Source organism: Pomacea canaliculata, linkage group LG13 (genome assembly GCF_003073045.1).
Source record: "Pomacea canaliculata isolate SZHN2017 linkage group LG13, ASM307304v1, whole genome shotgun sequence".
In the NCBI taxonomy this organism is placed as follows: domain Eukaryota; kingdom Metazoa; phylum Mollusca; class Gastropoda; order Architaenioglossa; family Ampullariidae; genus Pomacea; species Pomacea canaliculata.
In genome coordinates, this window is record NC_037602.1 from 6,568,425 (window position 1) to 6,590,415 (window position 21,991).

The 21,991-nt window shown below is 39.3% G+C and overlaps 1 protein-coding gene across 3 annotated transcripts in view; it reads right to left on the reverse strand.

Annotated features, from left to right (window-relative positions):
* Positions 1–3,208: 3,208 nt before the first annotated feature.
* LOC112554129 (zwei Ig domain protein zig-8-like) overlaps positions 3,209–21,991 on the reverse strand; it is an 85,110-nt gene continuing 66,327 nt past the window's right edge. For all 3 annotated transcript variants that reach the window (XM_025221739.1, XM_025221737.1, XM_025221738.1), the window contains 3 exons: positions 20,127–20,150; positions 6,240–6,908; positions 3,209–4,128 (listed from right to left, as the gene is read on the reverse strand). In XM_025221739.1, the coding sequence (XP_025077524.1) occupies positions 6,802–6,908; positions 20,127–20,150 (131 nt within the window). In that variant the 3' untranslated portion in view covers positions 3,209–4,128; positions 6,240–6,801. The remainder of the gene's footprint in view (positions 4,129–6,239; positions 6,909–20,126; positions 20,151–21,991) is intronic.

Here is a 21,991-nt window from a genome sequence, read left to right on the forward strand (position 1 = left end):
TCCGGTCTGACGAGCTGCACAAAGAGAGGACAACACAAGCAGACCGTGGTGACCGACTTTGGTGGTAAGTGTCGGCTCATTAATGGTCTAGAAAGAGGCAAGATTAAAGAAATTTAAAGATCGAAAAATTATATCCGCAGTGTAGTTTCAGACCTGCAAACAATTTTCAAGAAACCACGCTGAGGGTCTTTGAAATTCTATAGAAAAAAGTCCATTCTGACAATTATTTAATATTTGTTAAGCAGGATTGGATTCTGACGTGTATCTAAGCAAGCATGTTGTGGTCAGTCGATAGATGTGATGGATGTAGGAAGAGGGTTGGGTAATAATTGGCATGGTACAGACACAAAATACAACTTTAGTGACAGGGACATGGCATCTGAGTAGAGAATACCTAATGATCATAAATTATGAAATACACACAGAGACTACCGTACGACATGTAGAAATGATCAGTAAGTTCAAAAGGTGACCTAAGTGCTTATCCAATGACATTTCCTCGCTAAGGTAAGGCACATTAGCTGGACATGTTGACTGTCACAGGGGAGGCTGTCATTTGCGTGATCACAACCGAGATGTTCCATGCCATGATCTTTGTTTGAATATTCTGTGCGAACAGTTCATTCCTCTAATTGTCCATCGCATGTGTAACCGACTTTCTTCGCCAAATAATTCCTATGAAAAAGTTATTTTTTATTGTCAAATCTTTTAAAGAATAGAAGACTACAATGACTTTCATTTCAAATACAATTCAGTACAAAACTGCTTCTGGAAATAACATTGCAGCTTAACAAAGTAATGCCTCAAGGGTATCGCTCGTTTGTGTTGTAAGAAGTGTTAAGAAATTGTATGAAAATACCAAGTTTTTCTCTTGCAAAACCTCACGTATATGCTGCTCATGCTGCTAGAGTTTATAGACAATGTTTTCAAAATTTTTTAGCCATTTTGTCTTTTTAACCAATCATAACCACGAGGGTACAATAACACTTGTCCATCTCACACGGTGTTCCTCGCCCACTAGTTCGACTTTATTATTTTTTCAAGTTCATGGTTCCAGAGAGAAGCAAAAAGCAACAAAAGCAGTGCATCAAAAACCTTAATCATTCTCATCATCAGAAAATAAATTAACTATAGTCAATATGCCTCTTGCAAAGATAAACTATTTCGGAGGCACGCCCTCACTGATGACTGCTTGAAGAGAAAGAGAAAGAAAAGCGAGAAAGCTCGAGGGGGATTTGTCATTCTAGAACAATCTATTTTATCGGGTTTTTGGGTTTTTGTTGGTTTTTTTGTTTCTGCACTGGAAGAAGCTGCAGGCTATGCGCTTTGAATACGAGCAAACGGCTGTTGAGAACGGCGGCTGCTTTTTCTGGATTTCTACGAATCAAAGCATCAGGATGAGGTTAACTCATGACATCGGCCTAATGCAGTTCTGAGCTTTTTAAATTTTTTTCCTAGTATTATGGTGCGTGGGTGCAAACATTCTTTTTCCCCATGGGAATCAAGGACAAGAGAATGAATGGGTGGCAGCCAGCGAGAGCTAGAGAGAGGGAGGGAGAGAAAGGGAGGAGGCGGGTAGCGAAGGAGGGGTAGCAGAAGGCGAGAGAGGGAAAAATAGTAATCATACCCCGCTTGGCGATTACTTAACTTTTAGAACATGGCTATGGAGAAGCTGTTGTATTGATTTGTAGCTTTTCCTCCTGCAATCCTTCTTTCTTGAATCATTTGAATTGCTCGTCAAACAGAGCATCTTGTGTTTGTGATGGGGTAGCTGTTGCGTGCCACGTCTCTACACGTGGGTTACACATCACGCAACACACAAACACTAAAGCTAACTGTCTGCATTAGTGCTAGGCAAACTATCCAAAGATCTCTTCAAAGACCTTAGTGTGAAGAAAGTAGCAAAGCAGGAATGCCAAAGAACAGAAAGTTGTGCATGTTTATCATTCAGACTGCCATAGAGAGAAATACAGGTTGTAGTGTCAAATACATATTTCTTGAAAGAACAAATCTATCTTTTAAAGAAAATTAATTTCATTTTACTTATAATCATAAGGATGTGTATCATTACAAAATTTGCCAGACTTGCAAGGATAGACAACAATTAATAATGATTATAAATATTTGTGTGCATATGAACAACAGCAAACATTATGAATAAAATGCGGACATATTTTTTGCACCGAAAATGGTTCTCTCATCTCTGATTGGCGGAGACGTATGCACACGAAGCTGTGTAATGTGTGATCAGAGATAATACAGGACTTCATCATATCAGCCACGATGCTATCAAGTTGCTGAGGGGATTCTGGAATATCAGAAACAGATGGGAGGTAGAGCGTGAGGTAGGACTACCTAGCGCTCTGTGGTACAGAGCAGTTCACCCAGACACAGGTGTGAACACGTGCTTGCACGCAGACACACACATATACATATAACACACACATACATATAACCCCCCCCCCCCACACACACACACACACACACCTATATCAAGAGAGACATGCATATAAGCGCACATATAAATTTATAAAAAAAAATCCGCGTGCTTCCTTGCATTGTCCTGACATTTTCTTGAGCTCTCTTCTTTTATTTCAACTTTCATGCACGCACACACGCACTTTCTACCTCTACCTCACCACACACACACATAACTCAGTCTTGTACACGATGTCAAGAGAAGCCATGGTCAAAGTCTAGCCAGCAGACGACAGCAGGGGACAGAATCAGAAAGAAACCTCCAGCGTTTGCAATCAACGGCCGACCACCCAAGAAATTTTTCTATCCACATTCTCCTGAGTTGATTTTGAAGGGAGTGTCTCCCTTTGGCTTGTCGATGACTAGGCTCTTAACACTCCATTCATTACCTGAGACTTCCGGTGTAGATGTTTCCACTTAACCAACGATGCTCTATTAGCGATTGAAGGGAGGGGGAGGCTACTGGGAAGGAGGGGACGAAGACTGCAGCATTCTCCTGTAAAGCAATGTGAAATCTGAAGATCTGATCACATTGCCACACCTCTTTCACCTTTACTCCTACTGTTTATGTGTGCCAAGCGAAGACAACCCCATTGTATACCCTTCCTTTTTCTTTTAACAGATTCTTTTACTTCTGTTACAGTAAATAAATGCTATCAAACTCAAGGTGAGCTGAGATGCAACACACACACACACACTCACACACGCACATAATTCTTACATACGATAGCAATGTTCATTTAGTTATATTTAGGTAATATAGCTTCTGATGTTAGTATCCTCCCTTGACGTCTGATGAACAGAAGACAAAAATGTTGTGTGCAATAATACGAAAATTAAATAAACATTACAAAATAGTAATAGATATAAATAGTACAACGGGGCTCACACAGCATTTTACTAATATTTTCAGAATTACATGAGGTATATCTATCTGATCACCGTGAACCTGCAGGTCATGTTCTATCAGTTGGACAACTTGAACAGAACCTGCGTGGATTTTCCTCTTTTTCCATTCACTATAGATATGTGTTTATAAAAGCAAACGCTTACACAAAATAACTAATATACACAACAGTAAACCTGTTCAAAAACACCTGTGTCATACCTTTCCGAAATGTTATTCCCTTCATTTGCATAAATTATGTACACCTTTCTTAGGAAGCGAACGTGGTGGGCTCACAATGAACATTTATTTCACTCTTCGTTTATCACAACGCCGTTGGAGAATAAAAGTGAAAAGACTCCCACAAACAGAAGCTGCACAGGTTGAGGACTGAGGCGGAAACACCGTCAACCATGTCTCACAGGGTCAAAGGTCAAAAACTCCTTTCAGACCCTCGTGTGCCGACAACATGCACCCTATAAAAATAGTTGAGGGGCAGTTGAGGGGAAAGAGACAACAGCTATAATTTCCCCTCCCATCAATTCACTTCACAGTCCATGTCTGAAAAAGTAATTAAGCTTTTTTTTTCTTTTAAAAAGAATCAGTCATGGTTTCAAATGTGTGCAGCCGAGCAAAGAGCCTGACACGAGCAGCATGAGCTGAGTTCACTGTCTGAGTTCACAGGCGGCAGATTCGTGTTGTTCGACATGGACGCACCAAGAGGCTCCAAAAATCAGTCATCAAGCAGCAGAAACATCCACATTCTGTAATATAAAAAAGAAATGGAAAGAAAGAGTAACGCAGCTGTATATTCTTGAAAGAATTTACTGTTTAACAGCCTAAATAGTTTCTTAATCAGAGAAATGTGGACAAGAGTTTGGCAAAGTTTTGGAATAACTGCTAAGTAAACCCTTTGGTCAAACCTTTATAAGGATCAAACTAAACTTATCAAGGATGTGAGTCAAAAATTAAGTTTTGACCTTTGTGAAGCTTTTGCAACATGTCTGGGTCATTTGTAATTGCATGGTAATCGAATTCCACTAAAAAGAGCAAGAATAACAAGAGAGAAAAAAAAGAAAGAAAAAAAAAATAAAGCAAATTAAACTCGTGGTCCCTAAATTATTACAAGGATTGACAGCAACTTGCTGGACATAGGGTTTTGTTGAAGAATTTACAATAATGAAGTAACGATCAACAGATGCATGGAACAGTTCCTGCTCACAAACATTAGGATGTGTTATATAAGGTTCAAGTGAGTCGGCTCGATTGTCTTGAACAGTCTGAGTGGAAGAGGATGAATCATTCTCTCGACAAGTAATTTAAAACGAAGCTACAAGCTGCTCTCGAGATAAACTGTACAGTTCTCCTGCTTACACTCATCGTCCCTCGTCTCGATAGCAACTCATCGCCCACCACGGTCGGGCTTCATGACACAGAAATTTGCCGAAGCCAAACTTACATTGTATCTACTAAACCCAAAGTACTAGTCCTGCTCACATTTCTGTTACTAAGCAGAACACCAACTTGTCTAAATGTGTTCTTAAATGTTGGATTAGGTCCTGGACATGCTGATCTATTATATATATATGTAAATGTTTTAACTCGGCTCCACGTATGTCAGTTGAACTAGAGAATGCTTCAGCACTCTCGGACGCATGAAGTCAAGCAAAAGAATGTTTTAGCAATAAAATTATGTGCAACAATGGATTACTTACTTAGAATATATCTTGAAAAGACATCCATGCATTGATCTTAGTGTCTCCTTGCCCACTAAAAATTCTTCTGCTTAATGTGAAAAGCTCAGTCATGCAAAATGTGATTTTCAAAATAATGTATCAATCGGATTCCTTACGCTTTGGCTTACTTTAGTTCTTATGGAAATTTGATAAAGAGAGAAATAAGATTGTTCCAATACGCAATTTTACAAAATAAACACATTCCTCTGGGATTTCTGTGTTATGATTTTTTGAGTAAGTTTCTTTTAGTCTGGCAAATGAAAAATACTGCGCGTTTCTTTTGGACTGAAATTTTGCAATCCATGCAATCTTCGTGTCTTAGATGTCTAATAAAGACGACGATAAGATGAAACAAAAGAATTGTCAATGCCCATAAGCAACAAAGGTGAAGATAGTTAAAGTCACATCTAAAAAATCAAAGGTCACAAGAAAGTCTTAGTGCTTGGGAGAAAAATAGTTTGGGTCATCTTGCCCTGTCCACAAATGCCTTCCAGCCTGCTACCCACTGATTCTATCCCCATAGCGAAGACATTTAAGAATGAATGTAATCTGTTACCCGTTCGGTTCGTGTACCCTGTCAAAGTGATAAAAAAACACTTTTTTTTTCCACTAATATTTCATCGCTGAAACCGACTCTTCATTTTGTCGAGCTCAGAGCTCGGTCCTCCTGGCCTCATCAAAACTGCGATTCAAAACACGCTTGATGCATTTCTTTATCTTGCACATCCGAATAAATTATTTTGTAATTGGATTTACACTGCCTGATGGAAATCAAAAAGCAGCAACTTTCCTAGTGAAAAGAAAATAAACAGATCGATCTGTCGTTTGGAAGCCTTTCGCAAAGAACCTTGGAATGATAATTTTCATCAAAGCCAAAAGCCGTCAAACTTTGAGTAAGTAGTTTTTACATCACAGCATTAATTGTGGGAGCTTTAGGTATAGACTCCCTAGAGGATGCTGGTAAATTAAACAGTGCACAGAGAGAGAGAGACAGAGGATAGAAAGAAGAAATAGAGAAACTGGAGTGATCTTAGGAAAGAATTGTGAATAAAAGCCTTAAATTGTAGCCTCCTTGGCTGTGTTATGTACAGTCCACCGTTGTCATATAGATAATAACATAATAAATAGATATCACTGACCAAAAGCTTTTGGTGTATCTTCCACAAGTCTCTTGATGCAAACATCGAATCTGTTGCCTTCAATATCGTTCTGGCCTCCATGATGAGCTGTACTTTCTCAGCAGTCATCGCTACATTGTCGTCCAACACTATAAAGTTGTTTCCCTCAAACAGAAGTGTCCCAACTGCAGTTCACAACTTGTAAGACACTCGTGAACATTACTCTGAATCTGCCTGCCATCACTGAGGGTCAACATAACAAATTAAAAACAAAAACTCAATTCTCGTTTTGAGGAATAAGTGAACAAATGTCTTGTGTGGCTCGTGGTGAAGCAACGTCTAGTCTCGGCTTCATAGCACCATGGCTTCCCTCCCCACAACCAAACCTAACAAAATAAAATATATTTAACCGCTGTCTGATGATCTGTCCACACATAAACACAAGGTGGGTTAGAAAGGAGCGACAACTGTGGTCGTTACGCCGTCTCAAACATCACTTCCGCCCACTCGTTCATGGGTCTCTGCGCATGCCCACATATCACTTCCGCCTTGTCCTTGGGTTCACGCGCGGGAGTCAGAGGAGTCAGCGCCACGGTCTGTACAGCAGCAGCCAGCAACACAACAGCAGCCGCAGTATTCTTGTTTCAAATCGTACTGGACTGCAGGCTGTGTTGTTTGAAGACTGTGTACCTGTGAACAAAAAACAACAAGCAAAGACATGTTTCTAAAAATTAAAAAAAAAGTTTTGACGGAAACGTTTGGCGGATAAACAAACAAAACGTTTATAACTTATTCATGCTGTGGCTAAGCTCAACATGTTTTCCGGAATGGTTATCGGAAGCAAACATACAAAAGATAATGTTTTGAAAGGGAATAAAGAGAATAGTAGAAAGAATTTTTTTTTAAATTTATTGTTTTGTAAAAGGTGTCTAAATTTCAGAAAAAAAACCACTTTAACTTCTAAACTACTTAACTAAGCCAACATTAAAACGTTCACATAAAAATAAAGAAAAAACTCAAAATGTTAGGACTGTATTTGTCAATACAAAGTTCTAAGGTTAGGAAGTAAGTAAACAGAAAACGAGCAAAGAAAAAGTGAAACTTTAGTTACTCGGTTTCGGAAATCTTATTGCACCGGTCGGGTAGATGAAAAAGTTCTTAGTGTTGTTGTTGTTGATAATGACGACGATGATGATGATAATGATGATGAATATTAAGAATGCAAAAGTGAACGAATAAAGGGTAAGAAATAACGAGACTCCGTTCAAAACACAGACACACGCGCACACAAATACTAATACTTGCTCACAGATATAAACATACAAACAAATATTTTTCAATGAATTTGCAAGGCTTAGTTGTATCTGAATTAAAATATAATAATGAACAAAATAATTGTAAAAATATAGACTTCTACAATTCATTCTGTCAAAAGGCTGTGCTTGGTCTGTCAGTTCCTCGTTTATCTGGTTTTGTTCAATATACTCTTCGATATTCGGGAAAGGGATAGACTGGCATCTGAGTTCGAAGACGTGCCGGATCGATACCCGTATTGGGAAGGTAACTTTTCCCGATCGAATAAAAAGGAGGAAATAGGTACCTGACTATATAGAGGGTTGGGAGTGTATAATAACGATGGAAAGGGCATGGATACCACACCCCCTCTTAAAACAAAAACTGACCCCGAGAAAACTTTGTTCTATTTCACTTCACCCCTTCCCCAAACGACCAATAGGTTAGGATACGACCTTTAACTTTTTAACTGATCTCGAGATCTTGGTGTAACTATATCTCATTAAATAATTCAAATACTTCTATGAAACAATTACATCATATGTCATAGTTGATTGCTTCAAACTTTGCCAGAAGAAACCAATAAAATATAATTATATTTAACACACAGCCATCGCTGGCTGAGTTTGTAATGTCTTTTTCAGAGGACGAAGTATGGAAAACAATGAGAAATATTATTGCCATACTGCACGCAATGTAAGCATACGTATGAAGCTAACTTTCAGAAATGGTGATTACCCTGCAGCAATATCTCAACATTTCACTTTTTACCACAGCCAGAAGAAACAATTTTGTTTTTTTCTGGTTTTTCTGGTGGAGAAAAACTGCTTTTGTCTGCATTTCAATGCATACATCCTGATGCGACTTTTTGCTGCCACGTGCCTATGGGGTCACCCAAAGTTTATGATAAACTTTTTGCTGCTGGTTCGGTATACAGGGTCTTTATTTTAAACCCATTTCCATGCGAACTGTGGCCATATTCATGAAGAATAAGTTTGCCTGAAGGGTAAATATTGGCCCAAAAAAATCGGTTTACTTTCGAGATAACAGTGAACGCGACTGATCGAGCTTGGTCGAGCAGATGATCCACAGAATTGTTTTGAAGACTTTCGGAACACTAGGCAGCAATTTTATCTCATACCTTCTTCCTGCCACTCGAACACCAAATAACAAGAAGCTTATACTTTGTGCGCTAAAGATTATAAAGTCAGAACTATACCTTTAGGGTGAATTCCCTCATGTATTAGGTGAAAGAAATTTAACTGTAGCTAAAATAATGTACCCGACGACTCCTTTAAGTTTTTGTTCTGTTTCTGTACAAGTGTGGAGGACACCCAGTCATGTCTATCAGTCTAGGTGTCTGCGCCTGGTGATAAGCTCTTCTCAGACATTTATTTGTGTGAGGACCAGTGTGGAGCTCACCAGACCTGTTATCGTTTTTGAGAAAACAATGTCAAGGTTTTATGGTTTGATGTATATTATAGTGTCAAAAGAAGGGAGAGATATGCAATTCTCTATTTCTCGTTTCCTCCAGGTTCGGGCACAAAGGTAAACAATTCTTATAAAAAAGTGAGAAAAGAAAAAACATTTAAAATATTGCATTTCTCCCTAAAACCTTCCTGCCGACAAAATGAAATAGCATTCACGCGCAAAGGAAGGTAATGTAGTAAGATGGGTCTATGCCGATAGGACCACAAAAACACTAAAATCTCAAAAGGTCACGTGAGAGGAAGTGACGTAGAAATGTTGGGTCTTTTTCCCCCAACGGTATTTTTTACACAGCTTTTTCTCAACAGCGGCTGCAGTGACTATGGTAACCTCTTCAGAAGACTACATTTGAATATGCCTGTTATACTCGCCAACACAAGTCATCAAAAGTAAGTGGCTCCCTCTGTCCATTGATCTTGTTCACGGATTGTGAAGAGGCTGGCATCACGTGACCTCACAAGTGTAATGGCGCCACTATCAATGAAAAGCTGAGTTGTGTACATGGCGAGAAAATCAGTTAATAAGGCAGTGAACCAGAGTTTATTTCCTTTCATACACTCACTCTGAGGTAGTTATAATTTTTAATTTATATATATATATGTGTTTTTTAATTTATCATGATTCATGGAAGGCTACGTTCGTAACGTATATCAAAACTGTCTCCGTGATATTTGGGCAATCTTCATTCTTCTGTCTTTATATCTCCGTAAACTTCTTTAACCGACTACTTTTTTCTCTCATTTATTCATCGTTTTCTATTTTTTTTTTCTCTCCTTTGCTGTAAGATATTCATGCACACTTATTCTTCAAAGGAAAAATCCGTGACTTTTGCCTCACAAGTTACAAGATAACCGCCTGTTACCGCTCAGAAATGTTTTGTCCGTGTTTTGTCTTTCTCATCGTTCAATGAAAGGATGGTCGTTTGCAAGTTATCATGCTGTCTGTGAAGTCGATCTCTTAAAGAAAGTGAAAGTGGTCTGAGCTCCTGTGTGTGGAATCTGTCAGCACCTTGGAAATCTTAAGTGTATATCTGACCCTGGACTCCTTGCCTTGCCGGGACGACTTCAATAAACAAGACAGAAGAACTGCTTCCGCTTTTTTAAAACTTCTCGTCCATGCTGATAAAAATGTAGCAAGAAAAAAATTCAAAATACAGACATGAATGTGTAGTGTTATCCCCAAAGTTATATTCTAAGAACAAGTTTTGCGAGTGTGGGTGTTCTTTGATGATATCCGCTCTTGCTCAAAGACAAAAATATAAGTAGATGTTCAAGCAAGCGAGATCAGTCTTGTAAAACAAATACGACCACTTCATTCTTTCATTCATCCGTTGATTGCTGCCAATTATGCTAGTCCGATGGACCTTTCTGTCGGGGAAACAACTGGGTAGATGAGGAGGCTGACAATGCTTGCACTCAGGTCTGTCTCGAGCATCTGTGAGAACACAGTCGGGTGGTATGATCAGTCCATTCTTTAAGCTATAAGAATACTCAGACAGAAAGTGTGATTGCCGAAGGCGGGATCTGAACATACCAGCTCTGATCTTTCGTGTCTTGGCTCATTTGCTTCTGGTACTTCTGATGATGATGGTGTTGAAGCTAATAATAAATCCAGATGATGAAGATAGTAATCTAGATCATTATACGGTGCTTTATTTTTAAAATATAAACACTTTTCTCTGTGTTATCACTCATCACTGGTCTCCTTTGTGAAAGAGATACATGCTCTAAAGTTAAAGAACACAGGGAGGACGACTATGGCATCAGACACGCAGAGAAAGAATAGCGTGATGGAGACGAGATCCGAACCCACGGACGCCAATCCTCACTGGTGACAGACTAGTTAAAGAAGAGTTTAAACAAATAACTACAGATCACACCCATGATAGTCGGTTCAAAACGTCAAAATACTGACTTTCGTTCTCCTCCTGAATGAAAGAAAAAGAAAAAGAACCCGACTGGGAAAGGAAGACCGGTTGTTGGCAATCGTCCTCGTCAGTTCAGCCAATTTTATGGCATCATTACAGGATCGCAGGGTCGGGCATCAAGAACTCCGCGGTGATCACTGATGGCGTATCTCTCCTGAAAGCAGCAGCATCGGCAGAGATACTGACTGCTGATAGCTCTGCTGAAAATAAGATGTAGCATGCAGAAGCCAAGCTTTGCAAACATTTTTTTTCAACAGAAAGCCATAGAGTGTGATGTACATTGTATCTATACCTAATCTTTTCTTCAAACGACTCTCCTAGTCAACACAGAGTTTTTGTTTTTAAGAACTCGCGTAGAGTTCACGCCTCAGAACAGATTCCAGACGTATTCAACAATTTTTCGCGAAAGGTTGGACGATGACTTAGATGAATGACTTCCGGTAAGACGCGATGCATTGTTTCCTCTCCCACCTGTCGCAGTCACCTCAGTTCTTTGAAAATGGCTGCTGATGTTTACGTTTGAGAATACCTGTACCCATGGGTACATACCCAATTAGGGTGGTACTCTAGGTAAACAATCCTGGAAAAGCAAGAGTAAGAATGGAGTCGAACCTAAAGCTACTTCACACTGTGCGACTTAAGTAGTCGAGAACTTTCTGGACCTGCAATGAAGACGTTACCTCGTTCCAGAAGGTAGTCTGCGCACATTCTCTACAAAAATTCCAACATCGAGCAAAGCTTAAGTTATATTTGTCTGCCGATGCTCCAACTAAAATGTTGACCACCAACTTGTTTTCTTCCAAGTGTCAGAGACTTAAGTTAAGGCATCACGCTTGGTTGACATTCAGTTAAATTGTGTTGGTAAGCGAGGAAACACAGTTCCCGGTGGATGTCAAATAATCCCAGGAAATCATCTTCTGGTACAAAGACCACACTTTTCAAATTATCTCCCTCCCAAGCTTTGTCCTCCTTTACTTCGGCTGTTAAACGGCTTCAGTTGTTGGTAAATCATCCCAGAAACGTGAATCACATATTTCTTGCCTGATGGCCGATTCTCTCTCTCTGTTGAGTACGCTTTAGTATAGAATTCCTGTTGGCAGATGTCACGGAGGCATCCGGAGAGGCCTGATAATGGATTTTCATTCCCAGTCACTGCAGCAGGATTAATTATGGGGCATGGCATGCAGCCGACTTTGCTATAATGGACCTTCACCAGCAGCGTGATGTGTGTCTCAATTGTCAAGCGGCTTACTTCAAGATGGCGGTGGATATCGGCGTCAGTGGTTTCGACATCAGGGACGTCAGCCGCACAGTCCTGTTATTTCTTGCTCGATAGTTACTTCTGCACGTGTACCAATAAGGCTAACTACCTGTTTGAGAATCGTGTCTGTGATTTTGCCTGTCTGTCTATGAGTATTTCTCTCTTCCATCGTTGTTTTCCTTTGAATCTTTCTTCGATCCTTTTCTCCATTCTCATTACTTTTATTCTTATTTCATTGAATCTTCTTTTTCCTTTCTTTTATTGTTCTTTAATTCACTTCATCACTTTTTTCTTTCTGTCCTCGATCCGTCAATTTTTGCCTCTTTTTGTCTATTTTTTCTTCTTATTCGTTTAGCAATCAGCCCACTAGCAAATTTATGATTTTTTAAAAGTATATAATGCATAGAGTTTATTTATGGAAATGTTTCTATTGGAACATTAAACTAAGTTCGAAGAGAGTTATGTAAGAGAATCAATAAATAAAATAACGAACTCGCTTTTTGTTTCGCATTTGTCTGCCTGTACTATTCGTTCATCAAATCTTTCTTGTCACATGTCTGCAGCTGTTCCTATTTTCGTTCGCATATCTTAGCCTAGTGTACCTAACCCCGATCATTCCAGTGTGGCTAGTACTTGCAAATATTTACAGCTTCTAGTATTGTATACAACGAGTTGGCCACACAATGATCTCTCATGATCTTTCGATTTATAAACTATATCAAAACGATAAATGTATGTGTGTGTGGGCGAGAGAGAGAGACGCTGAAAGAACGAGAGATGTCTGCTTTTCTATTTCTCCATATAATAACCCACCACCGTCGATTCCTCCTTCTCTCTAGCTCTCCATTCCCTCATTAGCAACACACCTTTGAAACTGACTTGTAAACATTGTGTTTGTTAGGCCGGAGAGGTTCCAGTTTCTATCAAAGGCATGAAAATATCAATGTCCATTGGTCCTAAGATGTCCTCAGCATGTCTGAAAGATAGACTTTCGTCTCACTTATCGTTCGAGCATCGTTCCAGCCACAGAGAGGAAGAGCGCAACGAGGTTTCCAGACGTGGAAGCGCAAAAAAACTCCAACTACACGAATGACGACATAGAGAGGAGGAGAGGGAGAGAAAGAAAGTGCACTTGTAAAAAAGAGGAAGAAAGAGAGGTGCTGAGTCGCTAAGTGTGCCATCTGCTGAAAGAGGCGTCTAGCGTTGCGATAACAAAAGGAAAGTACGGTGCACTTACAGCTGGCAGACGGAGGATGCTGCTGATAGAAACGTTTAGGGTCACGTGATCCAACGGCCGTCACGCTATGCAGTAGCCGCACCTACTAATTTTATTGTACTGCCTTTGCTTTTCTGGATCCAATCGAACAAAATCTCTTGCTCTAGTGTTCGTGTGTGCGCGCGTGCGTATGCGTATCTGTCCATGTGCATGAGAAACATTCTTGGCATTCTTTTTTGTTTGTTTGTTTTTTTCCTTAGCCGCTTAACTTTAAAACTCTCCAAACTTTGCTTGGAACAAGGGACGAAGAAAATTGAAACTTTCAAACTAGTTCTACAAAGTAAAAAAAAAAAAAATTAAAAGCGCAAAAAGAATACATCAAGAAGAAATAAAATAGGCTTGAAAATGACATTTATGGCAGAACATAAAGTGCCAGTGGATGTAAAGATGTTTTCTTCTGCAAAGACGAGCAGAGTTATTTTTGTTTATAACCCTTGACCTCGGAATGGTTCCAGGAGCTCACCAGCAAGCGTAAATAGGCAGGGAGACAGACAGACAGACAGACAGACAGACAGACAATGAGTTAGGAAAGAGAAATTCACAATCGGGAGCTGAGGTTTTTGAGCTTAACATCTGTTATTGCGAAGGTTAATTAAGCCTAGCGAGAAGGGACAAAATATTTTTTTCACAAGTGTTTCAAAAAATAAAATCCCACAACCGTGCACGTTAGGTGTCTATTTTTATCTTCACGTTTCATCAAAGGAATCCGGGGCTTTCTTCTCCCCCAGCTTTTGAGAATGGGTCCAACATGGTTTTGTGGCCATTGTTTTACGACAACACACCCGACTCTGCACGCTGCCTCCTCCACCACCATTCCCTCGCAGCACGAGCTGGAGGTTAAAAATGTGATAAAGCCACGTGTTTTGCTCGTCAGCGATGAGGAGGTAATCTCATTAGACGCGGAGGGGGCAATTTAGAGCGATAAAGTCATCGAGCATGCGCACTGGCCTCGCCTCTACCCGATGACTCCCCTGAAGCCGATCCCCTTCCCCGCCAACGGTATTCGATCCCTACAGAGGTTGTGTTTTACATGCCACACGCTAGGGGTTGCATTAAGCGACGACTTGATCTACAAAACTGGCTTTGGCGAGGCTCGAAACGAACTACCTCTCGCAATGCCGTCTGGGAAACGGTTTTCCTGACCCGCCCTTCGCATTAGCCTGATGAAGATGACGAGCGCGCGCTAACTGTGTGGTCTATGGCAAAACCGGCTACAGTGCGCATGCTCGGCTTAGCGTGTAGTGACGACATAGATCAGGTAGGGCGCCACTTAGCTATGTCATTGCATGTGGAGATATTTTCTGGTATTTATGAAAAAATTTAAAGATATCATTCTTCAAATTTCAATGATTTAGGTAAATAAGACTTTATATTTCCACTTATTCTGTTGTGTGCGCGTTTATATGTATATGTGTTTGCCCTTTCTGCTCTTTCGTACTCAAAATATAAAAAAAAGAAACTATGCTATGATAGTTCGCGATTCTCCAGCAGCTATTATTTTTTTTCTTACCAAGACGGGGTCCCAAGTAAAGAAACCTGGTCGATCCCAAAAGACGAATAACCGTTAGAATGATAGCAAACCCGTCGAACCTGCTTAAGCAAAGTGGTCTCTCGGGGCCAGAGAGAAGGGAAATTGATTATTTACTTAGAGAAGTGGGTTATACCTCCACCCTTGAAAACGAATGCCTGTAAGTCTTTTCCGCATATTCTCGTCTAAACGCAAGAACTGGAGCTGGTCATTGGTCACTTAGAATCTTACCACATGGCTCACAAGCCCCGACTCCTTGTCTACCATGAACAAAGACTTAATGACTTGTGAATCAAAGTACAATCGTGAAAACTTTGCTAAAATACAAATCAGGAGAAGTAGATACTAAACGTTTGTTCATCTGCAGGAATACAAGGGATGTCGTTGTACACAGAGCAGAGGTACCCCGTTTCTTTTAGCCAACCACAATAAACCAGTGTGGACAATAAGAAGAGTAAATCATACTCGACCATTAGTCTCACCTGCAGTTGTCAGGGCGGAGAAGAAACATTTCAAACTCCCGCCAGCCACCTGTGTCATGCTGGTAAATCCCTTCAGCCAGGTGTAAAGAGCCTCCGGCCTTGACAGAACCGTGCAGACGGCTGAGATGCCACAGTCGTCATCATCACCTTCACTGGGCAGATGTTCACGATTCTTTTGTTCTATCCAATTATATTCGTCCACCTCACATAAAACCTATGTAAAAGCCGTTACACCTGCAAATGCTGTCTCTAGTGTGTTGGTGGGTGGGCGTGAGGGCGTGTGGACAATCACAGATTTTGTGTCCCACATGGTGCCACATGGCACTTGCCTGTGCGGAGACATGGACGCTGATAACGTGAGATCTGAACTCAAATAGTTCTTCATTTTAAGCACAATTTTTACTTAATTTCTCAGACCCACCTTGACTTGGGGGAATCTACCAGGCAACTATTATGGAATGTGCAGTTACAATTGTAATTTTTTAATAAAAATATAATTGTCTATGAAAGGAATCAGATGTGGCAATTGATGTTGATTGCTTCAGGGGTGTTACAATATACAACCTCGACCTGTTCATTGACATTATACATGTCGTGGGAAGCAATTTGTGGATGGGTGGCGAAGTATGAGGGGAGGAGATCACAAATGGAAAATCTACTTCTAGAACAGGTTTGAAAAATGCTGATATGACAAATATGTATGCAAAACTGACATAACCTGTATTGGGCAATCCCCCTCAAATCCACCACTAGAAACCAAGCAAAACTATAGGGGAAAAAAACAAAAGTACCAAATAGAAAAAGAACAAAAGTAAAGAAAGGCGTGAAATAAATAAAACATGAAAACGTTGGCAAACGAAATGATGTTAACAGCTTTTCAAATACACGAATAATCTTCGAAGTGTTTTTCATAAGAACTGAAAATTCTGTTTCTAGTCTCTCGCTGCGAAACATTCCCAGCGTGCACAGCGAAACATTGACAGCGACGACACGAAAAGAAACTTCTTGGAATGTTTTTCCTCGCGTTCCGCTGGCAAGGGAATGGCATGTATTCCTCCTTTTTCAACCCTGTGTGCATGCCCGCGTGCATCCGTGAGTAAGTGAATGTGTGAGAGGAAGACATACTTGAGAGATGCTGACACAAAACAAAGTGAAGACGACTGAAAACAAAGAGTATGTGAAGAAAACAAATGATTGAATGAGCGAAAAAAAATATTGAAGATATATACTTCAAAAATACTTTAAATATCTAGGTAAACAATATTTGTTTTGAAGGAACACAGCTAAAGCTTTTTTCTAAGCACGTTGATTGTTTTGAAGAGGAAGTGGAACTACCAAGTGTCAAAGACCAGAGAATGGACGACAGATAATCGATGGAGAAAAATGTCATTCCAGATTGGTTAATAATGGGATAAAAAGAAATCACCCGTGCTCCTTGTCGGCAACCTCCAGGTAACAATGTTCTGCTGGACCACGACCACCTAAATAATTGAATGGAAATACATCAACTGTTATGTGGGACTCAACACTGAACTACAAATGTACCAGGGGCAATCTGTGGGACTGATAAAGGTCAGATGGCCAGGATTTCGAGAGACAACAACTGACGAGGACATTTTAACTTGCCCATGTCTAATAGTAGGTGGTGTTGGCATGAAGGAAGATGCTGAACAGCAGAGATTTTTTTTTTTTGCGAAATCCCTGATGATGCGCCTGGCGAGGCCTAGGAAGACAAGTGATGTCTTGGTGGTGTCCACTGCCACACCGCGTTTGGTGATGATGTGACCCAAATATGTCACTTCCCCGTGTAAAACATGTATTTGCTGAAAACATCGCTGAGTGACTAGTAAAGAAGAGCAAAAAAGAAAGATCATTAATGTAAATTAGCACAACCTTCAAATGCAATTTGCATAACTGACTGAAATTTATGTGCAACATTCCACACGCCAAGAAGTAGGTTTCTTTTCGAATGAAAATTTATGTGGAACATTGCACCCGCCAAGTAGTTTGTTTTTCAAATGAAACCTCTATGAAATACAAATGATGTTTTATCTTTAGAATTTGTATACATTTTTGTCCGCAGGGAATAAGATACATCACTGAGAAATATAAACTGGACACAAGAAAATAAAATGAGCCATTCGAACGTGGGAGAGGAAAATTGAGTGATGGGTTGCACGCTTAATTTGTCTGTCATTTGCAAAACGATAAGTACCATCATGCTGTTAAAAGTGGTACAATTGAATTCCACATGGACATAAAGGTTTGATGAATTTTTTTTTTTTTTTTTTTGAAATTTTATCTCACCACTAGGTGTTTAAAGAAGGCCAAAATTCAGGAAATACCTAAGAAGCCGACATATACAGTGATCGTAACCTTGTTCTAAAAAGCTTTGGGTTTAAGCTGAAGGCGCAACAGGGGCTGTTGCCCCAACTCCCTTAATCTTTCACTGAGAGAAAATGAAAGACTCAAACTTTTCGGAAAAAGCCTATGTTGGATGTAAATGCACCACCCTAAGCATGTCAGACTCGTATGTAGACACCCCTCTAGAAACATCAAAGAGGTGAACTTTTAACAACCCTAGAAGTGCACACGATACCCCAAATCTCAAATGGAACCCCTAAAAAAAAGAGAGGAAAAGCAGCCCCAGACAGTTTTCAAGTGCAAAGCAGTAAACTTCAAGATCAGTAGAAGGATTGAGGAAGATGGGATGAACTGAATCAAGGACCAGTGCTGGAGTATAGCTAAGGAAATGGAAGGAATCGACAGTAAAAAGGCCTACAAACGAATAAAGAACCTCAACACAAGACTTCAGTGATCGAATACAGCAATGGTCACCTCCTCCAGAAAGATGTACAGCCAGTATATGGTTAATATGGTTGGTATGCACCATAGTTGTAGGTACACAGGAAAAAGTATAAGTAATGAGCACAATAAAGCAATCAATGGGGTAGCCATGTACCCCTGGATCATGCCCACAACCACAGACCACGTGCAAACTCGCCTTGCATGAGTGAACGCCGCTAATTTGTCGGAAACATTTAATGGCTAATCAATCCGACACGGAGGACTAAGCCAGCTTTAGTATAAAGTACTCCTGGAGATAGATGATGTATTGGCGGGCTGATAGGTGGATGGGCTGCTCTTGTCCCGGCTTCCAGACTAATGTATGACGATCTCTCATTTCTGTGTTCTGGGCTTGTAAGTCATCCCAAGACCGACCCTCCCAATCGCATCAGTGTCATCTCCTTTGATTTAAGGCACAGGCCCTCCATGACCCCGCCATGAATTGCAGTCTCGCGTGCTTCTGAGATTTTCACAGCCAATGCCATGTACATGATACTGGGATTTTGAGTGGGTGGACGAGTGAATACCTGAGTTAATGACTGATCCTTGTTCTGTTCGCGTTTCTATGTCCCTAACAGCTTATGCTCCCGAGGGCACTGAGGAGTTTACACATCTTTCACTTCATATCACGTAGGTGTCGCTTTTATTCATTACTATTACTGACTTCAACTAGATAATTGTAGATGAGAGACCAACAAGAATTATACTTTTCAATGCATCAAATTTTGATTCTGTTGGATAAATATAAACAAACTCAGACATGATAAACATACAACGCGATTTATTACACTAGTTTAGCCTGGTGCTCGTTCCTCCCAAATTTTTGTAAAATAAAAAAGAAAAAGCTAGTGAAATTGAAATTATGATCCAGTTCTCACCCAACAGTTTGAGGGTAATGAAAAAAGTTCATACAAGTGAACTATGGGTAATGAATTCTACTCTTGCATATCAGGAGGGTGGCTCAGTGCCAGCACCGACAGTTGGGGCTCCACGGTAGCGCACGTAAATCGCTCGCTTGTCATCACTGCAGCGTGAATGATTTGATCCTGGGTTCAAAGCTCGTCTCGGAGCACAATATCTGTCTTTATGTGCATTTAAATTTAAGTATAACCACTATGGCAGTAATATCTCCTCAAAAATAACACAACTGCTGTATGAATATTTAATCGACTGGAACGAGAGCGCCTGATATACTGGAACTGGATAAACTCTTCTCGAAAGAAGAACAAACAAACAATTATTTATGACGTAGAAGGGACCGTTTGAATCGAAAGACATCTCTCGGTCACCTCAGGTTTCTTTCCTAGGTCTTCCTCTTTACCATACACTGTACAGAATTGGATGGCACGACCCCCGGACACCTGATGCCAGTGTTTTGACGACGGCACTTGAGACACAAGTGAATATACAAGTCAATAAACACGGCGGCCTCTGTACCGGTCAAGAGCTAGACTATATATGTGATTGTAAGTAAACAATTTTTAGAAACCCAAAATTTTAAGCACTGACTATTCGGAACGTTGATTGTCTTTCTATTTGTCTGCCTGTCGTTGACAAAAATAAATAAACAAATAAATAAATGATAATATGAGGAAGTAAATGAACACCATCTAGTGCCAGAGATAAGTTCTCTCACGACCATACAGAAAAAGGGAAACAAGAGAAAATGCGGGAAAACATGGCATCAAAAAAGCGCTTGGCAGCTAGTAAAATCAAACAACAAGAAAGCTGCATCCTGTTTATCTTCTCTTTTGATTGATGATCTATCACTTGTACAATAATAGAGAAAAAGTGTCCAGTACTTACCTCTTTTTACATTGTTGCTGTCCGCTGAAAGAAAGAAAAACAGAGACCTTAGAGATTGCATCAAAAACCCAGGCTTGACAACCTACACCAGACACCATAATTCTCCAGCTTCCATAAAAGGTTCCATCATCAATTCTAAAGAATAGTTATTCTGCCGGCCGGCACGCCTTCAACCTGTATTACTTACCATAACTGCTTTTTCGTCTATGTTGTTAAAGGAGGGAGGAACTGGTTGGTAAAGGAGAAGTAGATACAATGGACTGGTGTGCATATCTCGAAAATGATGTGTTATTACTAATTTAATGGTAAAGTATCTGATACTGACTACACAATACCTAGTAATTATAAAAATGCACCATGCTAAGCTTTCATGTGTTTGTTTCCTTTACTCTAAGAGAAACCTGGCAAAACAGGAGGAAAAGAATAAAGACAAAAATAAACGAACAGCAAATGTTATTGATTTTATTTACCAAAGAGAAGATATTTTTAACTCTAAAATCAGGAAGTTACACAAAATTCCAGTCGTCTTTTAAAAAAATTATTCAGTTGCCGCATTTTCCTGTAGCATCTCTCTCACTTCTACTGTTACAATAAATTAACAGATTACGAGATGTGTTTAGAAATACTAAATTATTCAGGAAACCCGATCTTCCGGCTTACCAACTTTTTTTCCTATTTTTTCTCGTATTTCCAATTTTTTTTTTATTTGTTTAAAGAAGTTCTCGTTTTCTCTCTATATATGTGTGTGTGACGATCACATACTTTTTACACACAAAAAAATATGAAAAAAATAAAATAAAACCGCATGTGGATATATTTCAACTAACACAATGTGCCATTTACTTTTGAGAAAGTCTAAACTTACATTATAGAATGCCTTTTTAAAAAACTGCGACTAACAGTTAACAAGATATTCATTCACAATTAGTCTACAATAACATGTAATTGTATTTTGTTTATATTAAATATTCACCTCAGAATCCTTTTTAATTTGTGTAGATTATTTGTCTCTTTACTTTTGCTTATATTTCTTATATGCTACTTGGGTGTTCCTTCTTTTTTCTATACAGTATATGATTCCTTGTCTTACTGGCAGTCTTTTGCATTGACATGGCGAAGTAAAAGCACCAGACGACCCCCCAATATTATTAAAAATTCACTTAAAAATTTGCATGTAAATCCATCACTGCTAGAACTTTGCTATTCTTTAATTAACCGCATCGCTCATGTGCTTCATTATTAATAGGTTCTCTATTATGTTTTGTTCATTATGTTATTTTATATGACTTCAATGTTTTGATTCTTCTGTTCATAATCAATAGGTTGTCTAGGACTTTAGTTTTATTATTTAATTTCACTGGATTTGAATGGAAGGTATTTAACTCCACTTCTATTAAATGCTGTTGGCTGTAGCTTTTTTCATAAAATAATCTTTGCTCACCAACTTACTGTCCATATATATATATAACCTCTTCACTTTTTTCCTCCGCAAAACATTTTCTTCGATCAAAACTTTCTACTCTTCAAGGTACAGAGCTGTTTACTTGATTGCTCTCCTTGGTTTATCGCTTTAAGTAAACAACAAGACCACCTTTTGTTTGTTTTTGCATCTCTTTTAGTGCATAATCCTCTGATATTTCTGTTAGCAGCTAGATATAAATCTTTGCCTATTTTTAATTCTTTAGTTTCCTTACGTAACTAAAGTTTTTTAAAAAATTTTCTGTAGCCTTATAAAAGGAAGAATAAATATTTTAAATTCTATTTTATCTCAAAACGCATTACAAATTTAACGTGTTTATTAGAAATATTATTATTGTTTAAGGTATTGACTGGCATTGTATTCCTGTTTATTTTTAACATAAAGT